At 35.2% G+C, this 27,897-nt stretch overlaps 1 protein-coding gene across 1 annotated transcript; it reads left to right on the forward strand.

The window, feature by feature from the left end:
* Window positions 1–18,576: 18,576 nt before the first annotated feature.
* Window positions 18,577–22,154, forward strand: LOC128201542 (uncharacterized). Its single transcript, XM_052898884.1, has 2 exons — window positions 18,577–19,507; window positions 20,028–22,154. The coding sequence occupies exon 2, from the start codon at window positions 20,033–20,035 to the stop codon at window positions 21,902–21,904; it is 1,872 nt and encodes a 623-aa protein (XP_052754844.1). The 5' UTR covers window positions 18,577–19,507; window positions 20,028–20,032; the 3' UTR covers window positions 21,905–22,154.
* The last annotated feature ends 5,743 nt before the right edge of the window (window positions 22,155–27,897 follow it).

Raw genomic sequence — 27,897 nt, forward strand, 5'->3', positions numbered from 1 at the left:
CGCAGGTAACCGGGAATCGTCTGGGGCGGGAAAGGCTGCGTCCACGTTGTTAAATGTGAATAGTATTAGAATTTTGCTCTTAGAAGATTCTTAATAGCATTGTTATTACTATAAATATATAGTTATTCTCACAATAATCATGAATATTAGATACTTTTTAAAACTTAACTGTACTTAAATTACTCTAATGCTAAATTTGTGTAAAAAAAGAAACATGTTAGAGTTGTAGACTGCAAATATAATCCAATTAAATGTTTAAATTAATAAATATATGCTTATATATTTAAAACAAAATAGAATAGTGTTATAATTTATAAAACGCGAGGAAAAATTATTGAAAAAAAAAATTTTACGAAGAAACTTTTTTAATTTATTTTTTATCTGTTTCAATTAGCCGCTGTTGAAGCGCCGACTACCGCAGTTGAAAAAAGAAGCTCCGCCAAAATCTCGCAAGAAATTAATTACAGAAAAAAAGAAAGGGGTGTGCACGGCTGGTGTGCCGCTGACGTAATTTCTGTGAGGACGCGTCGGCTGCGCCTGCGCAGTGCCCGGCCAGCCCTCGCGCCTCCCGCACGCCGCGCGAGCTATCCCTCACTCACCCTATCCTGACTTCAAATATACCAAACTTCCCTATATCATTTATAAGAGAATCATTTCAAATGATCATAATCCCCGCATCCATCCCGCTGTGTGTCTGTAACATCTGACGGCGCGAGCGCACGTGTCGTGACGTCAGAGCATCGCCGCGCAGACGGAGGAAATTTGTAAGTTTTTTTTCTGTTACTACCTCTAGTCCTAAAAGTATTTTTTTTTTTTTTATTAAAAATAACAATAATTTTTAATTATTTTTTATTCGTCCAGTAAATAAAATTCCATGCTTCATATCATTCATATCATTGATATTATTAAATTATTAAAAATATAAATTACTTGGATTTTTTTTATTTTTCCAATATTTCCAAATTTTGCAAAATATTTTTTTCAGCACTCAAATTTGTAAATCTGTATTATTTTTATTGAGTTTTAAATTATGGGCAATATAAAAAAAAAAGCTTATAAAAATGAGTCCATTCTTAATTTTAAATTTTAAATCCAGAACGTATAAATTGTAAATCGAATAGCAATTGATTGCAATTGTTGGGTACAACACTACGTTGCGCTCCACGTCAGAAGCGAAGCTAGACATAACCTAGGCCAACGTAGTGGCGGCGACCACAGGTCAATACACTCGGTCACGGCCGTATACTTTCACAGGAATAGAATTGTTCTCGTTTGGACTCGGATGGGGAATTCAAATTAGGTACTGGGGAATGTTGCAAGCGTTACCTTGTGACTTTGTACCGCCATACATACCTCTATTTACACATGGTACTATTTTTTAATAATCGAATTGTATTTTAGGACGTATTTAAATTAAAAAAAAGAAGCAATAGAGTAGGTAATTATATATTTTTTCTTTTTTTCTTAACGTGCATTTCTTGTTTTTTTTTTTAGCTAACCACATTTGTATTTACAGGTATTTACATAATATATACTATATTTATATATTTTCTCCAGCCCAAAATATACATAAAATTTTTGGCTGTCGTATATTTTAATAGTAAAAACTATTTTAAAATGTCTCCATTATCTAGGAATTCACATTCTGAATGTATGAATGATAATTTATTGTAATAATTCAGAATCGGACCATGGATGAAAGACAAACACGTGGCGGAGATGCAAATATATTAAGATGGATGTGTGGGATGACAAGGGATGACAGAATAAGAAATGAATATGCACGGGGAAGTCTGAAAGCAGCGTCAGTAACGGAGAAGTTGCGAAGTAATAGAATGTCTTGGGTACGGTCATCTCGTGCGCAGAAATGAAAGCCTATATACTTTACTATATATATATATATATATATAATATACTATACTACACTATATACTCCTAACCATGTTGCGGGTCACTAAATTCATAGACAATTTATAAAACATAACTTACGAATGCAACAAAGTATTACAAAATTAACAAATTAAATATCTAAAAATTGTAAGTGTCTTGGCTCGTTTCGAATCACTGACTCCAAAAACTTTATGCATCGTTTTAAATTTCCAGCTAATCCTCTGATAATAGAGAACACGGCGTAAAAAATAAATCTAAATACTATAATAATTAAAGATTGTGTCCCACAGAAAAAAAAACCGACTTCAATTGTGGCAAAACAAAAACTGAATCGATTTTGATAAAATTTCTATAAGACCATTTGACCAGCCGATTTTGGCTTAAAACTAATTGAATTGTGAGGTAACAAACATAAAAAATACAATCGAATTGAAAAAGCGTCCTTATTTTTGAAATCGGATGAAAATTGAGAACGGCATGTCTCTGTTGCAATTAAGCTGACACCAAGAACTTTGCGAATCATTCTCAATTCCCAATTAACTCTCGTATGATGGAAAATACGGTTAACAAACTAAATTCTAATATGCACAGCGAAATTAGAATTGTCAAGTGTTACATTCACCATAAGGGCAACGGTCGATCAATGCCTCTGACTATCCCCGTTCGGAATTATAGCCGCGAGCATACTTATTTTAAATAATTAAGTTTAAATTAAATATTACATTTAATATTTTTATTCTTTACAAACATTCAATTATTAAATGAGATGGACTTTGTACAAATGTCGTTTGCTTGAGCACCTCTGTCCCATTCGTGTTTCTACCGTGAAGCAATCGTATTTGCATGGCTGTGTTTAAATTTGAAGGGTGGGATATGGCAGTGAATTTACAGGGTACAGAGGAATAACACCTGAGTCCTCAGGAATGGCAACGCATGGGGGGTATCATGGGCGAAACAGTATACTCTGTTATATCCATGGTACTGCTCGTGTCTGTAGGCGACGGTTACCACTTTCCATCAGGTGGGCCGTCAGCTTCTTTGCTATTCTAAGTTGCATAATAAAAAATAATTAAATTCGTTACTAAAGCCTACTACTAAAGTAATTGCATGGCGACTTCTATATCAAGTTATTTCGATAAACATAGATAAATAAACATTTTATTTGACTCATCTATGTATACATGTTAATTTACAGCTAAATTCATACAATCAAATGAGTTACATAATTAAAAAATAAAACAGAAAAGATATGGTATTTTATCATTTGTGGTACACCATTAAAGAACTGTCCAGAATATAAAAATTTATACAAAAATAAAGAACGTAGTAAACGTGCAGTGCAGTGGCTGCACTTTCCTAAGCGCGGCGCAGCGTTGTCGCAGGTCAGTGGCCGTGTTGTAACAGGCGATGGACACGGGACGTTCTAGTCGAGTCAGTCTGACGTCCACGTGGCAAATAATCACCATTCAATGACCACCCAAGTCCACAGAGTGAGGTTAAAATGTTAACAGTACAGAAATAATTGAGACATTGTTGATATGTTAACCACGATCTTAATTATACAATACCTACTTGTACAACAATTAGTCCATTGCCCTAAGGTTCGTCTTGAAAAGATTGCTCTCAGCAATAAGACCGGCTTACTGTACTTGTACAATTGTATCGTTGCGTTTGTAAATTGTCTCGCTTATTTCCTATATTGTATAATGCAAATAAAGTATATTCATTCATTCATTAAACAATTAGCAAGAAATGAAAATAAATCTTTATAAAACTTAAACATTTCCAATCTTGATTTCCAATCTTCAGTCTGTAGTAATAATTTAAAATATTGCTAGCAATATGCCCTATTAGGTCGACCTCCACGTGGTTCCCCCTGGAAACCATTGTGAACAATTCTCGTTGAATTCGTCACAAAGGGCTAACTGACCTGCTTCATCCTCACCTATCATCCTTCACTGGTGCCCCGCCGGTGTATACCGATAGCGCTGGTGGGGTTACCATTTCATTATCACCAATTAAAAAAAAAACACACCTGCCAAGCGTGGCATCTACTAGCAAAACCCCCTCTAGTATTAAACTGAGAATTTTTAATTACATGCAACACTAAAAAAAAGCCCATTATGTTTTCATTATAAAATGAATTGTTACAACATATGTTTATAATATGAATTGATTATAAAATAAATTAGCTGATTTTGACACGTTTTTGATACATGATGCTTTATTTATATAATTTAAAATTATAAGTAATACAATATATAACAATAAGATACATTAAAATATGGACAATGGACATAAATGACATCTGACATTGCTTTTTAGGTCATTGGCAATAAAAAATTATAAAAAATATACTATTTACATTATTTGCAAATAACTATGTAATGTAAAATGCCAGACATATAAAAAATAGTAGCAAGGGCGGCGCTGCGGTAGGATTAGGGTTGTCAAACATATTATACTATTATTATATGTACTTGGTATATTTCAGTTCGGTCGAAAAAATAAATTTCATAAATAATTTTAGATTGTGTTCGACCATAAAACTGACTTCAATTGTGGCAAAACGAGTTATTTTTATTTAATACTTAGTTTTATTTAATAATAGTTACTGAACCGATTTTAATAAAATTTCTATGAAACTATGAATTTGCGTATTTTTCCTTTTAGATAAAAAAATAATTGGCCATATCAATTTACAGCTGACGGAGTTATCAGATGACAAACATAACAAAAAAATATATAAATCAAATTGAAAATCTCCTTTTTTTAAAGTTATTTGTAAATACTATACAATACCTTATATACCTTCTTTGCATAATGATGGAAAATTCTATCATAACATTAAATGCCCAAAAATTATATCAAAGACCAAGTTCACTTTAAATTGATCGTGTCTTGATACCTTATTAATATCCATTGCAGAAAAAAAAACCATAGCTGTCAAATTAATGTTAAAATGTTATTTATATTTAATATTATATTCTGACGTCCTAACGTTCAAAATAAAATAAACTGTCTTAAAACAAATTGGCAACCCTACGAGGGGTATAGGGCCGTGAGTATAACAATTTGTCTCTATGCGAGGACCCTACCTGGGTGAGGTCAACGGTGACCACGCCAGACAGGTTTTTGTTAACGACAATAGTGATGTGCATTTAAGTCAGCTGTTCTTATGTTTCACGATGAACCATAAATATTTTTTTTTTCTTTTTAATGGATGATATGGTATAATGGCCTGCGCTATAGGTACATACTGAGTCACCAGTGGTGACCAGAAGGATGATAGGTGAGAATGAAGCAAATCAGTCGGCTCATCGTGATGAATTCAAGTATTATTTACCACGGTGGTTGAGGGAAAAGAGATTGTTAGTAATGAGATCTAACAGACCCATTGATAGCAATATAGGGTATATTGCTATCAATGGGTAGTCAGGTCGACCTCCACACGGTTCCCTCTGGAAACCATCATGGTCAATTCTTGTCGAATTCATCATGGTGGGCCAACTGACCTGCATTCATTCTCATTTATTATCTTCCACTGGCACCCTATCGGTGTATACCGACAGCGCTAACAGGTTTACCATTCCATTTTCACCAATTAAAAAAACAACCACGGTGGTTTCCTGGATAGAACCGCGTGGAGGTAAACCTGATAGGGTTTATTGCTAGCAATAGATTATGAATAGTTAAACCTAATTACTAACTGTTAGAATTGGGGGAAAGAGATTACACTTTCTCTCTAATTAAAATGATGTTTAAAATATTTTATTTTTATGAAAGCGTTGTGGCCTGGTCTATACTGGTCCGACATAAGTGCCAAAGCTCCCTTAGTAAAGGGATGATAATGGCATGGTAACCTCGCCTACGCTCTTTATATATAATAACAGGGAATCAATTTGTAATTACAGATGAGAGTGAAATCAGGTCTGTTGACCCACAGTGACGATTCATTTTTTTTTTTAATAATAATAATAATTTATTTCATAATAAATGTTACATTTTCAATATAGGTAAAACCCTGCTCCCTAAATAGGTAAATCCTGTACTTTAGGATAAGCAGTGCTCTTCCCTATACGGCATAATGACACAAGATATATATAAAAAAAAAAAAAACAGTAAAATATAAGGTAATAATACAATAATAATTTAATTTGTCCAAATAATATTTTGTAAGTGAAATCGTGACTGTCTAATTTGTGAGTGTATAGTATTCATTAGAAACAGGGTATATTTCTAGTAATGAGGATTAACCTCCCCATTAATAATAATCCCATCCCCCTTCCCAACTGCAAAAGTCGGGAGTTTGGTTCTGGAAAACACCAAAAACTGTGATACGTAAATTGAATTAGCAACTGATTAACTTGTGGAGAGATTGGTCAAACTGTTAAAGCGCCAATTGGTAACAAACAAATAAACTCACTTTTATATGCTATTAATATTGTATATATGAAATTTTGTACAGATGGATGAATGTTTGTTACTCTTTCACGCAAACTACTGAATGGATTTGAATGAAATTTGGTACACGGGTAAGTTATGTCCTAATTTAGCATATAGGATACTTTATGTACTGATTCAAGCAGGTGTAGCCAGGACAACAGCTAGTTTACAATATTAGGAGGAATTTTGAAACGTTAAATAGATACGATATTAATAGTTTTTATCGATAACTAGCTCGTGTCACAACACTAGTACAACACGACGGTAGCCGGTATGACATTTCACTGCCATGGCCCTACACTGCACTATTATACAAATATATATATGTATGTATATATATACTTAGATATACCTTAAAACCTAATATATATATATATATATATATATATATATATATATATATATAAAAGAGAATGCTGAGTGACTAACTGATTTTTTTAATGGATGATAATGGAATGGCAACTCCGCCAGCGCTATTTGAATACGCTGGCAGGGCACCAGTGACGACTGCCACGACGACGGAATTGTTAGTAATGGAGACTGAGAATCCCATTGCTAGCAATATACCCAACCAGGTCGACCTCCTCGCGGTTCCCCCTGGAAACTATCATGGTTAATTCCTGATGAATTCATCATGATGGGCTAACTGGCCTGTTTTCTTTCTTTCTCATCTATCACCCTTCACTGGTGCTCCGCAAGCGTATACCGTTAGCGCAAGCGGGGTTACCATACCATTATCACCCTTAAAAAAAAACATTATCATTATTAGCTCAGCCATTATCTGTCTATTGCTGAACATGAGGGTCCCCCATAGACTGCCATAAGGAATGATCCTACACCACCTGCATCCACTGACTCCCTGCAATGCATTTGAGATCGTCACTCCATCTAGCGTTGGGTCGTCGTACACTGATTTGCCCGCACGGAGTAGGAAGGAATTTTCAGAATTCTATCCCTCAGGGGGTAAAACTGGCAAAACCTCCCAAAGGGAAGGCATATGTTCAGTAATGGACAGTTAAATGCCGATGTGATGAAGGGGATAAAACAGAAATTGAAAGTTTATACAGAATTTTCATCGGTTTAGAAGTTAGACATGGGAAATTTTAGGTTTAAGCTCATAGTTCAAAACAAAATTCGCGAGAAATCGGATATCGCACACGGGTTATTTTGCTAGCAAAACCTAAAAGGTATATAGGAAATTGACCCTGAAACAAAAATAATGCACCGTACCTATAAAACAGAACGTTTTTTTTAACAGTGACGTTTTAACATCTGCGTCCGCCGCGTGTTTACAAAATTCCGTTAACAAAGACCTGTTTATTGTTTTTTTTTTTTTTATAATTATTAGGGGCGCGTATGCATCACATTATTGCATAAAAAATATGCTTTCGGCTTTATTTCCTTATGGGACAGTCGAAGGCATTGGAAAGTATTCCATTTTAAAAATTATCAACCTGTCAGCCTTTATCTGTCTACTGCTAAATATAGGCCTCTCCATTATAGGGTTGCCAGTAGTTGCCACGTTTGGCATGCGAATTGGCAACTGCAGTTAGGCTTTGGTGTTGTTTTAAGAGGGTCGCTGCTGCCCATCCCTCGACCGTTATCGAAAAGAAGGGGTGGCCCCAGATGATGACGATTCCACCTACTTTTTTTGTATATTGGCCAACATTTGAATCATATCTTTCATAAATCATAGGTCTGCAAATACCTTCAGGATAGAGCTTGTTTTTTATAATGGAATGAGATCGTAACTCCGCCTGCGTTATCGGTTACGCTGACGAGGCACCAGTGGGAGATGATACGTGAGGACGAAACAGGTCAGTTAGCCTATCTTGATGAATTCAACAAAAATAAAGCACAATGGTTTCCAAGGGAAGGAACCACGAGACGGTCGACCTGATAGGGTATATTGCTAGCAGTAGGGCAGTTAGTATTGAAACTTCTTTGTGGCCATGATGTAAATTTAAGTCTAGTCACATATATATGTTGATATTATTTTTCTACACGGTTTTTGTTTCTATTCAAATAGTTGTCACGTCTTGTATCTACACGTATTATATATATTTTTGTTCTAAAGAATATTATTTTTTCACTGTGACCCTCTACAGTTAGACCCCATTACTAACAATCCCTTTCCCCCGAAAATATGGATTACGAAGGTACAACACCATTTTTTGTTGAAATAACAACATATAAAGGGGGGAAAGGGATTGCTGGAAATGGAGTCTAACAGTCCAATTGCCAGTAATATATTTTGCATCAGGTCGACCTCTACACGGTTTCCTCTGGAAATCATCGTGGTTTATTTTTGTTAAATTTATCAGGATAGGCTAACTGACCTACTTTCATCCTCTCCTATTATGTCTCCTTGGTGCTCAGCCAGCGTATATCGATAGCGCAGCCGGAGTTACCATTCCATCTTCACGTATTAAAAAAGGGTGTACCATAGGTATCACAGCGTATTCCAACCGTTATCATTTCCCATCAGATAGACCGTCAGCTTTTTTATAATTTTTTATACACAAAACTCAACCCATTCCTCTAAAGCAGCCTTTCCCAAAGTGAGCGATAACGTCCCCTTGTGGGCGCTGCAGGCGTAAAGATCGGCGGTAAGAGATCCAGAAACAAATGGGGGCGTTGTGTAGAGGCTTGGGGGGTGATTTGTTAATCTTGAAGTAATAGTGGTTTTTAAGTAGGTAAAAAAATGGGGGCGCTAAAATATAATTTATTCTCAAAGTGGGCAGTAGACAAAATAAGTTTGGGAACCCCTGCCCTAAAGTATATATCTACCGTACCTTGCGCTATTGAAGTCAATATTCCCCACAGCTGCTGCATTTGGTTGTATGGATGCCATATTTTACGTTTGAACTTTCTCGGTATTTGATAACACGTCCCAATGATTATTCCAGTAGAAAAAAAAAAATAAAGGTCAATCGAAGATATCGAGAATGCGTTCAATAAACAGGGATCAGCGGTATCGTTACAAAAAACCGGTTGCATGGCCATAGCGGGACAAACAACAAAAAAAACAATAAATAGATATTGTTGGTTTGTCCGTCCACTCTTTAGTTCATATTACAACTTGCCCATTTTATTGGTTTCTATGGAGAAAATGGTCAGGAGTTATAAAAGAGCTGTCTATGAATGTAACTTTTATTTTAAGTGTGTAAATTATTTGTTCCAATAATTTTATTTATAATTCAACATTTTGTTCTTTAAATACAGCCATTTTAATTCTGAAAATCAATGTGGAAAGAATATGGGAGGAAGCACTGTCGATTGCCGAAAAAATATATTAATATCCAAAAGGAAGGGTTTATTAATTTGCTTCTATGTTTTGTAATTAATTATCATAACGAATTCTAAAGAAATTTTGGTAAATATTTTTTGCATTGAATTAGATGTAAATTTTTTCTAGACAAAATAGCACTAAACAAATATTTCCACGACATTTTACCAGAGGTAGAATTTGTACAAAAGTCGATTGCTTGGACCTCTGTCCCATTCGTGTTTCTGCCGTGAAGCAGTTGTGTTTGCATGGCTGTGTTTCGGTTTGAAGGGTGGGTTATGGCAGTGAATTTACAGTGTACAGAGGAATAACACCTGAGTCCTCAGGAATGGCAACGCATGGGGGGTATCGTGGACGAAACAGTATACTCTGTTATATCCATGGTACTGCTCATGTCTATAATCGACGGTTACCACTATCCATCAGGTGAGCCGTCAGCTTGTTTGCCATTCTAAGTTGAATAAAAAAAATCCGTTTGAACGCAAAAAATCTTTTTTTTAACATTAATACTTCTAAAGTAATAATCTGTAATCAAGCAAATAAAGTTATCATACATTCATTTATTCCCTTTTCATTAAAATCTTACAAACAATACAATAGATACATTCCATTTAATTGTTATTCTATTACATTTAGGAAACACATTTATTTACATTTACCAAAGAATATGTTGGAATTACCCTTAAATAAATTCAAAACATCTGTTAAATCATATTTACTGAGCAAAGCCTATTACTCACTAAACGATTACTTGAATGACGAGTGTGCATGGCAATAGTTGTTCATGCACTGAATTTTCATTTAATGTTAGACATAGACACCTATATAAATATACATTGTAAATAAACTGGCTTTAAAAAAAAAAAAGTAATTCAATTGAGTTTCTTGCCAGTTCTTCTCAATTGGATCTATATACCGAACTGGACGGTAGGGAAAAAAATAAAATTATAATGTAAAAATTTGACGTTCATAAGCGGCTAAAATGTCCTACATGAATAAATGATTTTTGAATTTTGAATTTTGAATTTTGATTTGTTCAAATTCTTGTGAAATAACTACATTTATCAAGTTGTTTAATATAAATATTGGAACTCCAACTTTCCTAGTCCAACGACAACTGGGTGAAGTAATAACGCCTTGTGTACAAATATTTGTCCAGTCTCTAGACCCCAGGCCCTAAACGTAAGGTCGAACTTTGACGGTTAAACTAGGGCCACCAAAGTAAACTTTGGTGATACCAGGATAAAGCAGAATGCATATATAATAAATTCAATTCTTTTTATGAGCATTCATAACAAAGTATAGAATCGATGCTTTATTAAAATCTTTAATGTTGAAAAAGTTTTGAATTGCAATTATGTTTCTACTTTTACAAACAATTAAATTTTTTTAATTGTTTTTGATTAATAATTAAAAAAAGTGCTCTGCTTCATAGAATACGTATACATAAATTTACTATTAAAAATTTTGCACCTACTTCATATATTTCTTTGGAATTTTTCTAACACTTTTTTGCCATCAATATTAAAATTTCAGTGAAACAAATCTTTGACAGTTTAATAAATATATTATCGCACGGTTAACGTTTAAGTTCACTATAACTCTTTAAATAATCAATCAGAAATTTTCAAAAATTATTAAATTATTTCTGGAAATCGACAGATAATTGTGACATTGTCACACTTTGTCATACTAAATTATGACCGCTCATAAGCTACTTTCGAAGAGAGAAGTTCTCAATTTGTCTGCATTTTTTGTGGCTACGTTACACAAATTCATTGCTAATTCTAAACCGATTCTAATAATTACTTTTTTCCCAATTGATAGTATTTACTAGTGTGATTCTACTATGGTAGATGATTGTCAAAATTAAAATCGCTTTACTACTATTGTTACAAAATTAATACTTTTCTTTTATACAACTTAGAATGGCAAATAAGCTGACGGCCCACCTGATGGAAAGTGGTAACCGTCGCCTATAGACATGAGCGGTACCGTGGACATAACAGAGTATACTGTTTCGCCCATGATACCCCCCATACGTTGCCATTCCTGAGGACTCAGGTGTTATTCCTCTGTACCCAGTAAATTCACGCCATATCCCACCCTTCAAACCGAGACACAGCCATGCAAACACAACTGCTTCACAGTAGAAACACGAATGGGACAGAGGTGCCTAAGCAGTCGACTTTTGTACAAAGTTTCCCTCTGGTAATAATACGAGAATAAAGCATACTGCTCTTTATATATCTTCTAAGAATACATATTGGTATTTAGTGATCTTGTTCACAAGTAATTTATAATTTAAAATTTTGTTACAAAACAAAATGTATTAGATACATATAAGAAGTGTCAAAGGGCAGGCCTATGCTTTATTCTCGTATTAATTTTGTAATGTTAAATGGTAACTTCATTGTTGATTTAATTGACAGAGCAAAAAAATTCTTTCGTAGCAAAATCCACTTGCAGACATTCTAAATTCAACGTAAAAATATGCGAATATGTATCTACCTACATATTTGTATATTTTAAACTAAAACAAAAAAAAAGTAGCTTTAAAAGATAACACACATATTTTACACTGAACTTAGAATGACTACAAGTGGATTACTAACATTTGTATCTACAAAGTTTAGTCTAAAAATGAACAATCCACTAAAACCCGAAGTGATGGCGAACCTGGTTCCTCATAAAAAAAATACTTTCCATGCGTTACTCGTATCGGATGCATCTCCATGTAACCAATTAACAACAGCGTGTTAAATTATATTTCGTCCGCCATTACGTTTAACCACGGTTTACCCATCTTAATTGGTGGAGATACGACTAGAATATGTAGACGCACCATTGTTCTATTCTTTTTGAATTTATTTATTTATTTATAAGAAACAAACAGTATTGCCAATTAAATTTTAAATATATTTATAAAGTTAGACTTTTGTTTGGTTTTTCATAAATTTAAATTAATTTTGCTAAAACTATTGTAGGTAGTTTTAAATTAAAGAGTATTATATTTCCCGTATAGATTCTGCCTCTATGTTGGCGTGCAAATCTTTAACAATATTAAATATTTCTATATTTATTATATTTCCTTTCATTTGTCATATAATATTGTACATACATAATTTATTACAGTAACAGAAAACAGTAAACAGAAAATAAAACCCTGTACAATAGTTTTCTAAATTAATAAATTATTTTAATAAACTATGAAAGCGTATTGAGTCATGTAAAAGAGCAAAATTAACAATTGCATCTCTAGTACAGGTTGTCGGGTACATTTGTACCTGTAAAAGTATAATAATGCATAACAGTTTATGCAATACATACATACATAACTAAATTTATAAGACTTTCATTGTGCCAAAAACAGTTACATTCATTTGAAAACTAACCACTAAATTTATTTTCATAAAATCTATATATATATATATATATATATATATATATATATATATATATATATATATATATGTATATATATATATATATATAACGAAATAATATATAATTTTTCTAATCCGTTTATAAATGATTGACTTATGAGGTAACAAACATAAAAAATGCAATCAAATTGCGTATCTTCCTTTTTTTTAAGTCAGATGAAAATTGAAATTTTACATTACACACATGCAGTGTATCATGTTACAATTTAATTTAAGCGTTAATAAATATCTACAATTCAATTTAGATGAAAAATGGAAAAGTTTATTACATTACTTGAACGATAGCAAGCCGTATTTGATGGAAAATGGTAACACCGTCGCCTGCAGACATGAAGACCGTTACAATCAGCTTGTTTGCCATTTCAAGTCTTAACTGCATAGTTACTTTTGTGCATAGTCTCTCTTTGGTAAATACCATTTTTTATTTTGATGACAATGATATAGTCGTTAACTGTCCACTGCTGAACATAAGCCTGCCCCATAAAGAAGGGTTTTGCCAGTAGTTACCTTGGCAGGTGAGTTAGCAACCGCAGTGGAACAACCAGAGGAAGACTTTGCACAAAAGTCGATTGCTTGGATACCTCTGTCCCATTCGTGTTTCTACAGTGAAGCAGTTGTGTTTGCATGGCTGTGTTTCGATGTGAAGGGTGGGATATGGCATGAATTTACAGAGTACAGAGGAATAACATGAGTTCTTAGGAATGGCAACGCATGGGGGGTGTCATGGGCGAAACAGTATACTCTGTTATGTCCATGGTACTGTTCATGTCTATAGGCGACGGTTACCACTTTCCATCAGGTAGGCTGTCAGCTTGTTTGCCATTCTAAGTTGTATAAAAAAAAATCGACAATTCCTCTCACTGGCCCATAACTTTAATGTTGGTATCATTTTTTTAAAATAACAATTTTTATGTAGGTACCAAAGTCAAATATATTATAAATATGAAAGTAGGTTTGTTTTTTTTTGTTGTGCCTTAGAACTTTTATAGGTTAATCAATCACTATGATATTTGGTACAAGTACTGGTGATGGCACGGAGAAGAACATAAGCTATACTTTTTGTCCCCTTCAGTGAACATATCACCATATGATTGGTACGCGGACGAAGCCGCGGTATGTAGCTAGTATTAAATATTTGAACGATTTCCCTGCACCGGTGAGAGTAGACAGTTAGACTAGATACATCAGGGTCGTTCCAATGGCCGCGCCCAAGTGGGAAGCGTGAAACAATGGTGGGACAGCGGTGCCATTCCGTGCTATGCTAATCTGCAGCCAATTATGGCGAGGAATGGCTTGAAAATGGCGAAATGACTTTAAAAAAGACACGCTATTAGTTTTATAAGCGAGATAGTATGAGAGAATACCAGATAGATATAGAATGTGACATAAAAAATTATGGTTTAATCTTTAAGCCATTCCTTTTAATGGGTGAAAATGGAATGATAACTCCGACTGCGCTATCGGTATACGCTGACAGGGCACCAGAGAGAGATGATAGATTGGAATTAAAAGCAGCCCATCGTGACGAATTCTACGAGAACTAGCCACGATGGTTTCCAGAGTTAACCGCATGGAGGTCGACCTGATATTGCTAGCAATAAGGCTGTTTAATCTCATTACTAACAATCTCTTTTCCCTCTTTAAAGGAGCTTATAAACTATTTTAATAAAAATTCCATTAGAAAAGTTGCATATGTTTTGTTTATACCACTAAGGTAGCTAGCATACAGCCCACCTGATGGTAAGCGGTTACCGTAACTTAGCAAATGGAATACTTTTAGTCCTAATACAGCTAGTAAATCATAAAGACTTTAAGCTCGCAAAGAAAATATATTTTCTGACAAAACCTAGCATGTACAGTGTGGCATCAAAATCACCGTTTGAATTCTCTAGCTCTTCAGCTACGGAACTACGGAACCCCGTGTACAAACAACGACAAGTCCTATTGACTTAAAAAACGAGTAGCCAACATGGATTCCGAGCCGAGGACATGGCTACATCACTCCTTACGCACAACACACTCGCCGACAAAAATGGAACACATACCAACAATATTTGTCCCGAAGAATTCCTTTGCACTTGTCAAAAAGCAAACAGTCCACACAAAGAGTTCGAAATTTTAAAAAAATAGAGGAAGAAAAACAAAAGGTTAGAACGAGAGGAGAATACCAAATGATACGAGTGCAGTGTTCCACCGACTGAGACATAAAATAAATCATTACGTATTCGATACACAACGTTTAACGATAATAATAGACCGGGACAGGGTTGGGGGACGATGCATCGGACGGTGTAGCTAGATTCTAAGAAGCAACATGTAAGAACTATCCACTCGTGGTATGTAATGAGATATTAAAATACCGCAGACTCGTCATTAATGTGAGTTAACATCGCTACTCAATTAAATAATTCGAGAAAAAAACATAAAAAAGCCAACGTGAGAGAGCTTTAGAAAAAGGTGACACCCCTATCGAATGCAGGCGAGCAAACGACGCGCGCCGCTGCGCTCGCGCCGCCCTCCCATTGGCCGTTGCAGCTCGACGTGGTGGCCGTGCGAGAGGGACGGAGATACGTTGTCCGTGGAGCGAGAGCGGGAGGGGCGACTGCAGTCGGCGGATGCGAGGGTTTCCGATCGTTGACTCCATTCAAGGCCACGGGCGAAGTTACTTTTGTAGTGTGTCATCGTAACGCCTGTAATACTGAACAGAAATGACCTTCAGCACTTTCTTTTGAGGTCGATTAATTAAGATAGGGGTGTCACAGTAGAGTAATTCGTTAATTAATCACTTACATTCTTTGTCATGGACAAAAAAAAAACTTTCGCCCAATAAGTATGAGTCGAAAACACTTAAAATTGATCAACCGCATCATCATACCAGCCTTTAACTGTCCACTGCTGAATATAAGCCCCTTGAGGGGTTTAGGCCATAGTTGCCACGCTTGGCAGGCAATTTGGTAACCGCAGTTATGGTTTGGAAATGTTTTAAAAGGAACGCTGCTGCCCATACCTTGCCATGCCTTAGTCGCCTCTTACGACACCTACAGGAAAGGACCACACAGCATTATAGGTACTCTAGCTAGCTGAATACTAGGATATATATCATATTAGGTATATTATGATTAATATTGTTTTATTAAAAAGCAATAACACATGAACTTACTTGGTTAGAACTCTTCAGAATGGGGGGAGGGGGAGGGATTGTTAATAATGGAAACTGAGGGCCCCATTGCTAGCAATATACCCAACCAGGTCCACTCCACGTGGTCCCCCCTGGAAACCATCGTGCTGAATTCCAAGTGTGTTCATCACGATGGGCTAACTGACCCGTGTTTTCATCCTCACCTATCATCACTCAGTGGTGCCTCGCTAGTGTATACCGATTGCGCAGACGGAGTTACTGTTCTATCATCAAGGTTGTGATAGTAACTGGAAGAAATCGTAAATGCAGGAGGTTTTCACTTTGCTTCTATTTTTTTGATAAATTGGGATATTTTCAAAAGACAGGGTTTAGTCCAGTACAAGATACAAGATAGGAGGTAGGTATTTCTTTGGGAATCAGAATTTTAAATTATTGTAATAATTAAAACTATGCAACACTAGCTATATCCCGCCGTTTTGCCCGCGTGAATCAGTACACAAAGTAGCTTATATGTAAGAAATTTTATTCAAATCCGTTCAACAGATTTTGCGTAAAAGAATAACAAACAAACATGTCTGTTATCCCACAAGGGCATAACGTAAATGGCCGAGATAAGACGTAGCCTATGCCATTCTCCATACCAAATGCATTCCATAGACCAAATTTTCTGATGATTACTTGAACCATTAAAGCGCCAAGAGATAATAAACTTGCTTTTAGGTTTATAATAAATTCAATTTCAAATTATCTTATTTAAAAAGACTTTTTTATAAGCACTTTTAAATCGTCATTTATTTAATCTACTGCAGGATTCGGAAGGTTGTTATCTGTTGAGAAGAGCCCGCGAGAAACTCAACAGTTACTCTTTTAAATCTCTGTTAACATTATGTGTATTTATATAAAATTACATGGCGTCAAAAACCCGTGTATGATCGACTAACGCCATACACATTTATATATATTAAATATATATATAATTCTATAATAAAAAATTAAATATATGTATATATAATTTATAATAATATATAATAAGGTAAAAACTAGTATTTACAATAATTTGTCTTTCATTTTTTACAAACAAATTTTTTACATTTAAATTCATACTTTTTCTATTCGTATGTCGAATAGCAACGCATTAAGGGGTACCATGCAGTATGGTGTTGTTCATGTCTATAAGTTACCCTATTCTTTCAGATAGACTGTTAGCTTAATTTATATTTATTATATTATTTATAAAATTGTTAACTCTGGCTGATTACTAGAACTAAGTAGGTGAAAGGAGCGTAAAAGGGTTATTTGAATCGAAGCATTTGGCGTTCCATTGTTACTGCCCTTATGAAGGTGGAAAAGGGATTGTTAGTAATGCAAACTACCAGTCCGATTACTAGCAATATACTCTGTCAAGTCGACCTCCACGTGGCCCCTCTCGGAAACCATTGTGCTGAATTCCAGATGTATTCATCACGATGGGCTATCTGACCTGCCTTTCCATTCTCCCCTATCATTCCTCACTGGTGCCCCGCCAGTGTATACCGATAGCGCAGGCGGGGTTACCATTCCATTGTCATCCATTAAAAAGAAACCTGCCTAGCCTAATGGAAGACAGACGTGACCGATATGTATGTATTACTAAATTCCAAGTCCAGAAAGCTATTTTTGTTTGTAATCAATAAACTCTAACACTTACCGATTTTTTAAAATTCTTTCACCTATAAAAAGCTATTATTTTTGACAATTCTATCATGCGTACAGATGGGCAAAGCACCGGGTTTAAACCCGGTGCTTTGGTAAAAACCCAATAAACACCCATAAACTCCCATAATCACCCAAAAAAATAGGTTTTTACGTATTTTTTTGAAAATATGTAAGTAATACCAATAAATTATTTTTATAAATTGTATTGATCAATTCTACAATATTAAATAAAACGTTAACTAATAATATTTCAGGAAATTTTAAAAATCTATATATAATAAAATGAAAGTAATTAATTTTCAGTGTTTTCATGTTGCAGTTGATCAACATGTTGGCCTTTTGCTTCCCGTAGATACTTTAAAATTTCTTCATAACACCTCGTTCGCACACATGGCCGTATATATTTAAATTCTTGAGCCACTAACAGTCCGAAATACTCATTTCTTTTATCCTCTTCTCCATAAATTAAGCATTTAGAACAGTTTGTTTCTTCTTTCAGTAAATTTTCTTTTACTTTATCCTCGTTTTTTTCTTTGTTGCGACGACGCTGGGTAAATCATCTGGACACTGGGTCTCACTATCGCCAAATATATTTGGAGATCGGCTTCGGCTACGGCTTGGCAGACATTTTTTTCTTTCTACAATTTTAAATTAAATTTATTAGAATAAATGCTTCGAACACACGCGATCTAAGTACCTTTTGTGTTTATTATACCTTACCTACCTAGGTATAAAAAGAGTACTTACGTAGATTTTCTTTTATTAACTGTTTTATACGAAGATCTTGATCTCTCAAATTAGCATCCATTTTACTTCCAGTGATTATCAACTAAATTAATAATCCACAAAGTATTAAATAACGTTTTTATGAAATATTTAGCACAAAAACAATACCCTTTAAATATCGATCGTCAGTAACTGTGGCTGACTTACCTATATTCTAGCAAGCAGGACTGCCAGATGTGAAGGGGAAATCCCCAATAAATTGTTGCATGTGACTGATGATGTGAGCATGTTCGTTTCATAATAAAAATGTTGCCAGGTAACCAAAAAGTCGTATGTTTTTGTGCGAATTACGATCATAATCTTTACGATCGTACATTAAAAAATAGACAAATAATAGTATGAGTACGATTTAAATCGTATATCTGTCAACCCTGCTAGCAAGACAGCGACAAAATCACGTTGCATAAAAATGTAGCCCAAGCTTATATCTTATGAAATATACGGAAGAGATACGGACTTAGAAAAAACAGAAATGTTGTTCTTTGTGGAAGTCATTGATGAAATTCTATGTATTTTAGCCCGCAAACTTTCTTCAAACAAAAACAGCGCCATCTAGTATCGAGTTCTGTAATTATCTCTTTGTTTATGGATTTGAAGTAAGACCGCCACGCATGCAATACATTATGACTGGGGATTCCCCTATTCGTCGACGCTGAATATGAGGCGACGACAATCACTGTCAAACGTGTTCACTATTACTCTGACTCTGGTAACGTGACTTCCTGGTAACGTGTTAGGTAGGAAAAGCAGTAAAAAAGTGCATATTAAGGGAGCAGATTTGAAATAATATTTATACTTAACAAGAAATAATTAAAGGTAAGTGGATTTTTGAATGATACAATTATATCATGATCACTTAACAATTTTAACTTAAAATTAGATGTATTATTACAAGCTTTTATTTAGCTTGCGTTATGTAAATAAAAGTATGTAGGTATGTTCGTATGTTGATGCAATTATCCTCAATCCTCAACCGACTGGGATAAAATTTTCCATACACGTTTATTTTGGATGATAGTGCATAGTTAGCTGAGAGTCGTCATTGGATAATAATGGTGGATAGCCTAAGATGTGTACTAGATATTTATTTTTAACATAATATGCGTAAGTACCTAATCGAATTAAAGAAGTTGCTGAGAAAAATACAGAACAATACGATAATAAACTAGCGTCTGCGTTTAATCCTCCGAGGAGATGTAATTTTACAAAGGTTTTTTGTATTTATTTATTTTTTTAATAAATTTATTGTAAATAACAAGAAATAATCATTGTAAAAAAATAGGCACTCTATTGTTGAATTTTCGTCAGACCAACTAATCATCGTTCATTTTTTTAGGTTCAATGGGGAGACCTAAAGATTTACGCATATGGGAGCACTACCGTACTTTACCAAACAAGTCTGTTTCTTGCAAGCTTTGTAATAAGGTCTACAAATTCAGTAATGCTGCCAAAATGCTTCAACATCTTATCACTTGTCCAAAATCTCCAGAAACATTAAAAGACTCTATGAAACTTATAAAAGATAGCTCGTCCAAAACCAAAATGTCTGGACTGTCAGAGATAGAGACAAATGATTCTTTTATAAGCCCCTCGTCGTCTGCTAACACTACAATAAATGCTGAGTTTCAAGACACCGATGATCATATAAAAACAGAATTAGCGAGAGCTATATTTGTAACAGGGACGCCATTATCGATGGTGCAACATCCTTTATGGATACAATTTTTCGAAAAATTGCAACCAAAATTTAAAATACCTTCACGTAAAGCTTTAGCGACAAAATACTTAGATAAAATATATAGAGAAATGCGTTTTGAGTTAAATGAGGAACTAAATGCTTGTAGTTACTTACACCTTCAGTGCGATGGCTGGTCTAATTTAAGAAATGAAGGAATAATAAACTTTCTTATATCAAAACCTCAACCTGCATATGTTAAAAGTTTGAATACAGAAAGTAATCCTCACACTAGTGAATACCTTAGCCAAGAAGTTGAAAAAGTAATGAAAGTGTATGGAGCAAATAAGTTTCTTGTACTTATTGGCGATAACGCTAGAAATATACAAAAGGCATTCGAATTAACAAAACTCAAATATCCACATGTTGTTCCTCTCGGTTGCTGTGCACATATCCTTAACTTGTTGTGCCAAGATATTGTAAAGATACAAGAAGTAACTGTGTTTATTATGCAAGCCATAAATATAATAAAAACTGTTAAAAGGAGTCAACGATTAAGTTCCTTGTTGATAAAATCAAGGCAGGGTGAAGATTCTACACAAACACTAAAATTGCCTTGTGCTACAAGATGGGGAAGTCATGTTACTTCGTTAAAAAGTTTGAAAGCAAATAAGATAGCTTTACAAATATTAACAGTTAGAGAAGATGTGGTAATTTCAAGAGATATTAAAGATTTAATTCTAAGTGATGATTTCTGGACGAAGACAGGGGAATGTATAAGTATTTTGGAACCAGTCACTGAAAGCATATTTTACTTAGAGAGCGACCAGAATCGTTTGCATCGCACATACATTACATTTAGAGATGTACAAGCTAAGATACGTTTTGCATTAAATGAGATTTCGACATTGAGCGAAGAAAGCAAACAGCAGATTCTAACATCAGTATCTTCAAGATGCAATATGGCAATGAGGCCAATACATTTTGCAGCATATATTCTAGACCCCAGGACTCTAGGAGTCGAACTTACTCAAGAGGAAGAACTTAAGGGTATGGAGTTTATCTACAATTTAAGCCAACACTTAAGTTTGTCAAATGTAATGGCAGATTTGGCGTGTTATAAAGCTAAAGAAAACTTTTGGGCCAGAGGATTTGTATGGAGCTCATTAGATAGCATTGAGCCCCTAATATGGTGGAAAGGTATTTGTGGTTCCACTGAGTTAAGCAAAGTAGCGATTCGTATTCTATCAGCTCCCTGTACTTCGGCAGCCACTGAGCGTTCCTTTAGTATCCAAGGCTACATACATAATAACAAAAGAAATCGACTTACAACTGAAAGAACTGAAAAAATTTCATTCATTTGTTATAACTGGAATCTTAAACATAAAGCTGAATGCGAGGACATTCAGTTTAATGAAGAAAATACCTTAGAAGCTTTCATTGAGCAAGTAAATGAACATAACAGTTTAGACGAAATAGAGCCTATCGAACCTATACAATTCATCGCTTGTAATAACTCTGAATCTGACAGTGATTGACTGTAGTTTTACATTTTACTTTCATCTCTTTCTTAATAAACTCAAAATCAAATTAAAAGTTTTTTATTCTGTAGGCTGCATAATAATATTGTCTATGTCCAGTATAGTGGACGTCTTGCGGCTGAGATGACGATGATGAAGTACAAAATCATAAACACCCAAAAATTTGGGTGTTTATGGGGTTTAAACCCAATAAACCCAAAACACCCGGTTTTTACCCACCAGACTTTAAACCCACCCAGGTGGATTGCCCATCTCTAATCATGCGAGAAGTCGGGCCGGATCAATAGTATATCATACAAAATTAAAACACAAAAAAAAATGAACGACGAATGACTACGTGACTCAATTTTCCATAGAGAACTGTGTTGAAACATGGCCGCCGTCCCGGGCTCACACAGTTTGCGTTAAAACTTAACACATCCGGTGCATGGTGGCAATAACCCATAACCTATCCCAAAGATCCGTAAATAGATAAGACGAAGTAAACCAACGAGCCAAGTGATAAACTTTCCAGCCTATAAGGTCAGTGACTTCTTATCAGCGCCCGCAGTAGAGGCACTTTTATCTACCTAATAACTGAAACTCCGATATCGTGTAGAAAGCACATTCTTTTTCAACCGACTTCAAAATTAAGGAAGTTCTAAGTTTAATTGTATTATTTTACGTTTTTTTTTTTATACAACTTAGAATGGCGAACAAGCTGACGACCCACCTGATGGAAAGTGTTAACCGTCGCCTATAGACATGAACAGTACTATGGACATAACAGAGTACACTGTGTCGCACATGATACCCCCCCCCCCCCCATGCGTTGCCATTCCTGAGGACTCGGGTGTTATTCCTCTGTATTTAATTCTGACAAACCAGTTATAATATATAATAATAACCTACTTATAATAAATCTGTAGAGAGGTCAATTCTGTACATGAAATATATTTCCAAAATAACTATCAGGGGGTGATTAGTGATCGATACTGATGCCAAAAATGCAATCAGTAAAATTTTTGTGTTTCTGTCTGTATGTTCGTTATAGAAACAAAAACTACTCGACGGATTTTAACGAAACATGCTACAATTATTCTTCATACTCCTGAACAGGTTACAGTATACTTTTCATCACGCTACGATCATAAACATGTGCACCCGTGCGACGCCGGGACGGGCCGCTAGTTTATAAAAACTAAACTACTGAACTAATGTTGATAAAATTTCTATTGGACTGATCTATGAGTATATTCTTTCAAATTAAGAAAGAATTTTCCAAATCGGTTTCGAACTGACGGAGTTATGAGGTAACAAACTTTGTACTTTGTACAAAAGTCGTTTACTTGGGCACCTCTGTACCATTTATGTTTCTACCATGTAGTTGTGTTTGCATGGCTGTGTATCGGTTTGAAGGGTGGGATATGGCGTGAATTTCCAGAGTACAGAGGAATAACACCTGAGTACTTAGGAATGGTAACGCATGGGGGGTATCATGGGCGAAACAGTATACTCTGTTATGTCCATGGTACTGCTCATGTGTATAGGCGACGGTTACCATTTTCTATCAGGTGGGCCGTCAGCTTGTTTGCAATTCTAAGTAGCATGAAAAAATTGAATTGTGTATCTCCTTCTTTTTACAGTCGATCTAAAATATTAAATGCAATTTATTTAAAATAAAATATGAAACGCGATAATTCTATTTACTGGAACTTGTGTTAGCTGTCTATAATCTGTAATTTCGTCGAAACAGATGTTACAATGTTGCCTGTTACAAAATACTTTGTTTAATTTATTTCGTACTGCCATTATATTACGCTTCATTAATAATTTTTTATGCAACTCAGAATGGCAAACAAGCTGACGGCCCACCTGATGGAAAGTGGTAACCGTCGCCTATAGACTATAGACATGAGCAGTACCATGGACATAACAGAGTTATACTGTTTCGCCCATGATACATCCCATGCGTTGCCATTCCTGAGGACTCAGGTGTTATTCCTCTGTATCCTGTAAATTCACCGCCATATCCCACTCTTCAGAGCGAAACACAGCTATGCAAACACAACTGCTTGGGGGGAAGGGATTGTTAGTAATGGGAACAAACCGAGATGTTATACATTTTTTTTATGTTCAGCGTCATGTTCAATAGCATGCTAATTTTGTAGGTACTATTGATACATACATACATACATACATACATACATATCTGTCACGCCTGTCTCCCATTAGTGTAGGCAGAAACAATAGAACGCCAAATGCTTCGATTCAAACAACAAACCTCTTTCGCTTCCTCCACATTCATCAATCTTTTCATACACTTTCGTAGTATTGAATAGATATCAAAATACATAATTTATATAAACATTAATGAGACATTAATATTAAATATTATTGCGTTATTACTGAGTGGTCCCGGCATAGAATGGACCACCCCTTCCTTTCCCGTGGGTGTTGTAAGAGGCAACTATAGGAATTTAATTGTCTAGAAATGTGTACCAACGTCCCTCTTAAAATATCTCTAAAAGCCTAACTGGGGTCGCCAACCCGTCTGCCAAGCATGACAACTACTGGCAAATGTTCAGCAGTGGACTGTTAAAGGCTAAAATGATAATGAAAACGATGGGGGATGAAAAGTGGGGATGAAGCTGATCAGTTGGCACATTTGACTTAAAATAAACGTTCTTACTATCTTATTTATATATTATATTACTAAAGATTTATAATAATAAATAAATGTGGATATGTGAAATGTGTGGGTGAAAATGGAATGGTAACCCCGCCCGCGCTATCGGTATACACCGGCGGGGCACCAGTGAAAGATGATAGGTGAGAATGAATTTAGGTCAGTTGGCCCACCATGATTAATTCGATAAGAATTAAACATGATTGGTTTCCAGGGGGAACCGCGAGGAGGTCGACCAGGTTGGGTATATTGCTAGCAATGGGATTCTTAGTCTCCATTACTAACAATCCCTTTCCCCCCAACCTTTAGGTATTAAAATGTTAAGAAAATACCACAAATTCAGGAATTCATTGAATCACCTCCTTCATCAGTCATTATTAAAAGACATTCTAAGTTGTATGATATAAACAATATTGTTTAAACCATACAATAATGAAAGTACAGGATCGTGTCCATTGAATTAATTACTTTTATGACCCTTGCGGTGTAGTGGTTTAAAACCGTCTCACCCTCCAAAAGTTGTGGGTTCGTTCGAATAGGAAAACCTTAGTAATATAAAAAAAATGTACAGACGATGTCTGTACGTGGGAGGAGGTATCCAATCTGGTACAGCAGTTTTCACGTGATGCCGGATTATAAGGAGAAATAGCCAAAATTGTTAAAATTATTGCATCTACTTCTATCGCCTTTATTAAGACTCTTCATAGGTTTTTATAGTATACTCTGTTATGTCTATGGTACTGCTCATGTCTATAGGCGACGGTTACCACTTTCCATCAGGTAAGACGTCAGCTTGTATGCCATTCTTGATTTGCATTGATTTTATTGCCAGAAAATATAAAAATACACATATAAGAATTGTCTCACATTAGACAAAAGGCTCAGCTGATGCTGTGAGTGTCCCAGTGCAGCTGTACAGCGCTGGTTTTCAGCCGGTGTCTCTCTCAACTAAATGTGTTTTTTTTTTAATGCCGGTTAAACATAGTCGCGGGTAAAAACTATGTTAGCTATATAGTACAAAGACGAGTAGGTGTCTCGAATTACTTAAAACGAACACATGCACTAAAGAAATCATTCTTTCATTCATCATCCAATATGCCTTTCAATGTCTACCGATGTGGGTGAAATATTCGAACACGTTCGCTCTTCGATTATGACATTTAGCACTGTGGTATTAAAACTTGAAATGGATAGTTCTAACATCGCCCACGCTCCATTCGCTGTGTGATGATGTCGCAGGGTTTATGGGAATTGAATAATGTCGAACGAGCGTTATTTTATCTCGTAATATTAATACTTTATGTTGCTATGTATTTATTTCTTATAATAAAGCATTTTTTCTTTATTATCAGCTTTCATTTGAATCGCTGTTTGTTTTATTTATTTCCGTTTCAAAGATTTGTAAATGTCCAGATAGATGAATTAATTTATTAAGCGCCTGCTGGCATTAGACTGAAATGAAATTTGGTATAACTACGTGACTTGGTGTTACGTCGTGTGGCCAGGGGGAAAGGGATTGTTAGCAATGGAGTTTGACAACCCTATTGCTAGCAATATGTCTCTATTAGATCGACCTCCACGTGGTTCCCCCTGGAAACCATCGTGAACAATTCTTGTTGAATTCGTCACGATGGGCTAACTGACCTGCTTCATGCTCACCTATCATCCTTCACTGGTGCCCCGCCGGTGTATACCGACAGTGCAGGTGGGGTTACCATTCCATTATCACCTATTAAAAAAAAAAAGTCGTGTGGTCTCATAAAATGGGCCACACCCTTTCCCGTGGGTGTCGTAAGAGGCGATTAAAGGGAATAAATCAAGGGATCGACAGCAGTGTCCCTCTTAAAACATACATTCATTTTTATTTAAGAGTTTCCTCTTGTCGGTGCAACTAATTCATGCATCTTCCTCCAGCCAGCTCTATCCCAGGCCGTATCCTTTATCTCCTTATACGACATGACGCCTAGAGTTTCCTTTATCTGTCTCATGTAGTTAATCCTCGGTCTTCCTCTTAAAACATTACCAAAGTATAAATATCGTTGGGTTGGCAACCGCAAGTATACTGCCAAAAACGCCCTTATGAGAGAGACCTATATTCATCAGTTAAAGGTTAATAAGATGGTGATAATAATGATGACGGTGATAATGATGATGATGATGTAAATTTGGTGATATAACATTATTAATGTGTTAGTGTAGCTTATGAATTATGGATACAGAGAGTAGCTTTGTAAATTTTGTAACAAACTATTCCAACTTGTTTTAAAGGCTTGATTTTTTTTTAATTCAACTTAAAATGACAAACAAGCTGACGGCCCACCTGATGGAAAGTGGTAACTATCGCCTAAAGACATGAGCAGTACCATGGACATAACAGAGTATACTGTTTCGCCCATTATACCCCCCATGCGTTGCCATTCCTGAGGACTCAAGTGTTATTATCTGATACGGGAATTTGTACGTTATGCGTTATCTTCGACTATTTAGATCAACTTTTTTTTAATAAAAAGGGATTTCAGTTCTGTGTTCTTGCCATTACTATTTATTTCGCTAAGATTAAAGTTTCTACAGATTCACAAAACAAAATCCTAAACCATTAAAGAATATTTCAAAACTCTTCTAAATTAAATTGAATGAATGAAAAAATATTATTTCCCTCAAAGAATGGTACAGATTACGTAAGTAAAAAATACCAAATGTATACAAAAAAATGCTTAATTACAAGAAGCAAGATAAAGGGGCAGCAATGGGCGGCCTTATCGCTAAATAGCGATCAACCAATCCTTACAAGCAATCTTAGGATGGTGAGAAATAAAATATAAATTATTCTAAATGAAATAACAAACAATTCAATTCAAGTAACAAACAGCTAAAGTAATTTGAATCAATATTTCTATCACAATATTGGAATATGTCGTGACATTTTATCTCTGTGACACTTCCCAGATGATAATTTACAATAACAATGCACTCAAAGTCTCGAACTCGTTTAGCTAATAATAAAAATCATGTTCAATCTACTATTAGGACAATGAAATTGTTTTCAGCATGCAATTCGCTTCAAGTGTAAAGACAAAAGCTCGGTACAAAACGCAGACCTATTTCTCCTTTGCTTACGTCGCTATACAAAGCAGTTCTATTCAGATTCTAATTAGAAATACTATTGCTTTTAATAATTACCTAAGAATAGAGCACAAATAAAAGGAATTTATTTTCAATAAATATGGACACAAAGAACTACCCTAATTGAAGAGGCGCCTTCGTATTAAATTAGCAGAAACGAACTTGAAAACGCAGTTCGATTGCCACAAAGAGTTCTACA

The sequence above is a fragment of the Galleria mellonella genome, unplaced genomic scaffold (genome assembly GCF_026898425.1).
Source record: "Galleria mellonella isolate WM207_F2 unplaced genomic scaffold, CSIRO_AGI_GalMel_v1 utg54, whole genome shotgun sequence".
Taxonomy (NCBI): domain Eukaryota; kingdom Metazoa; phylum Arthropoda; class Insecta; order Lepidoptera; family Pyralidae; genus Galleria; species Galleria mellonella.

Excerpts from the sequence above, each read along its gene's own strand:
- LOC128201542 (XM_052898884.1), top strand. The coding sequence starts at position 20,033 with ATGGGGAGACCTAAAGATTTACGCATATGGGAGCACTACCGTACTTTA.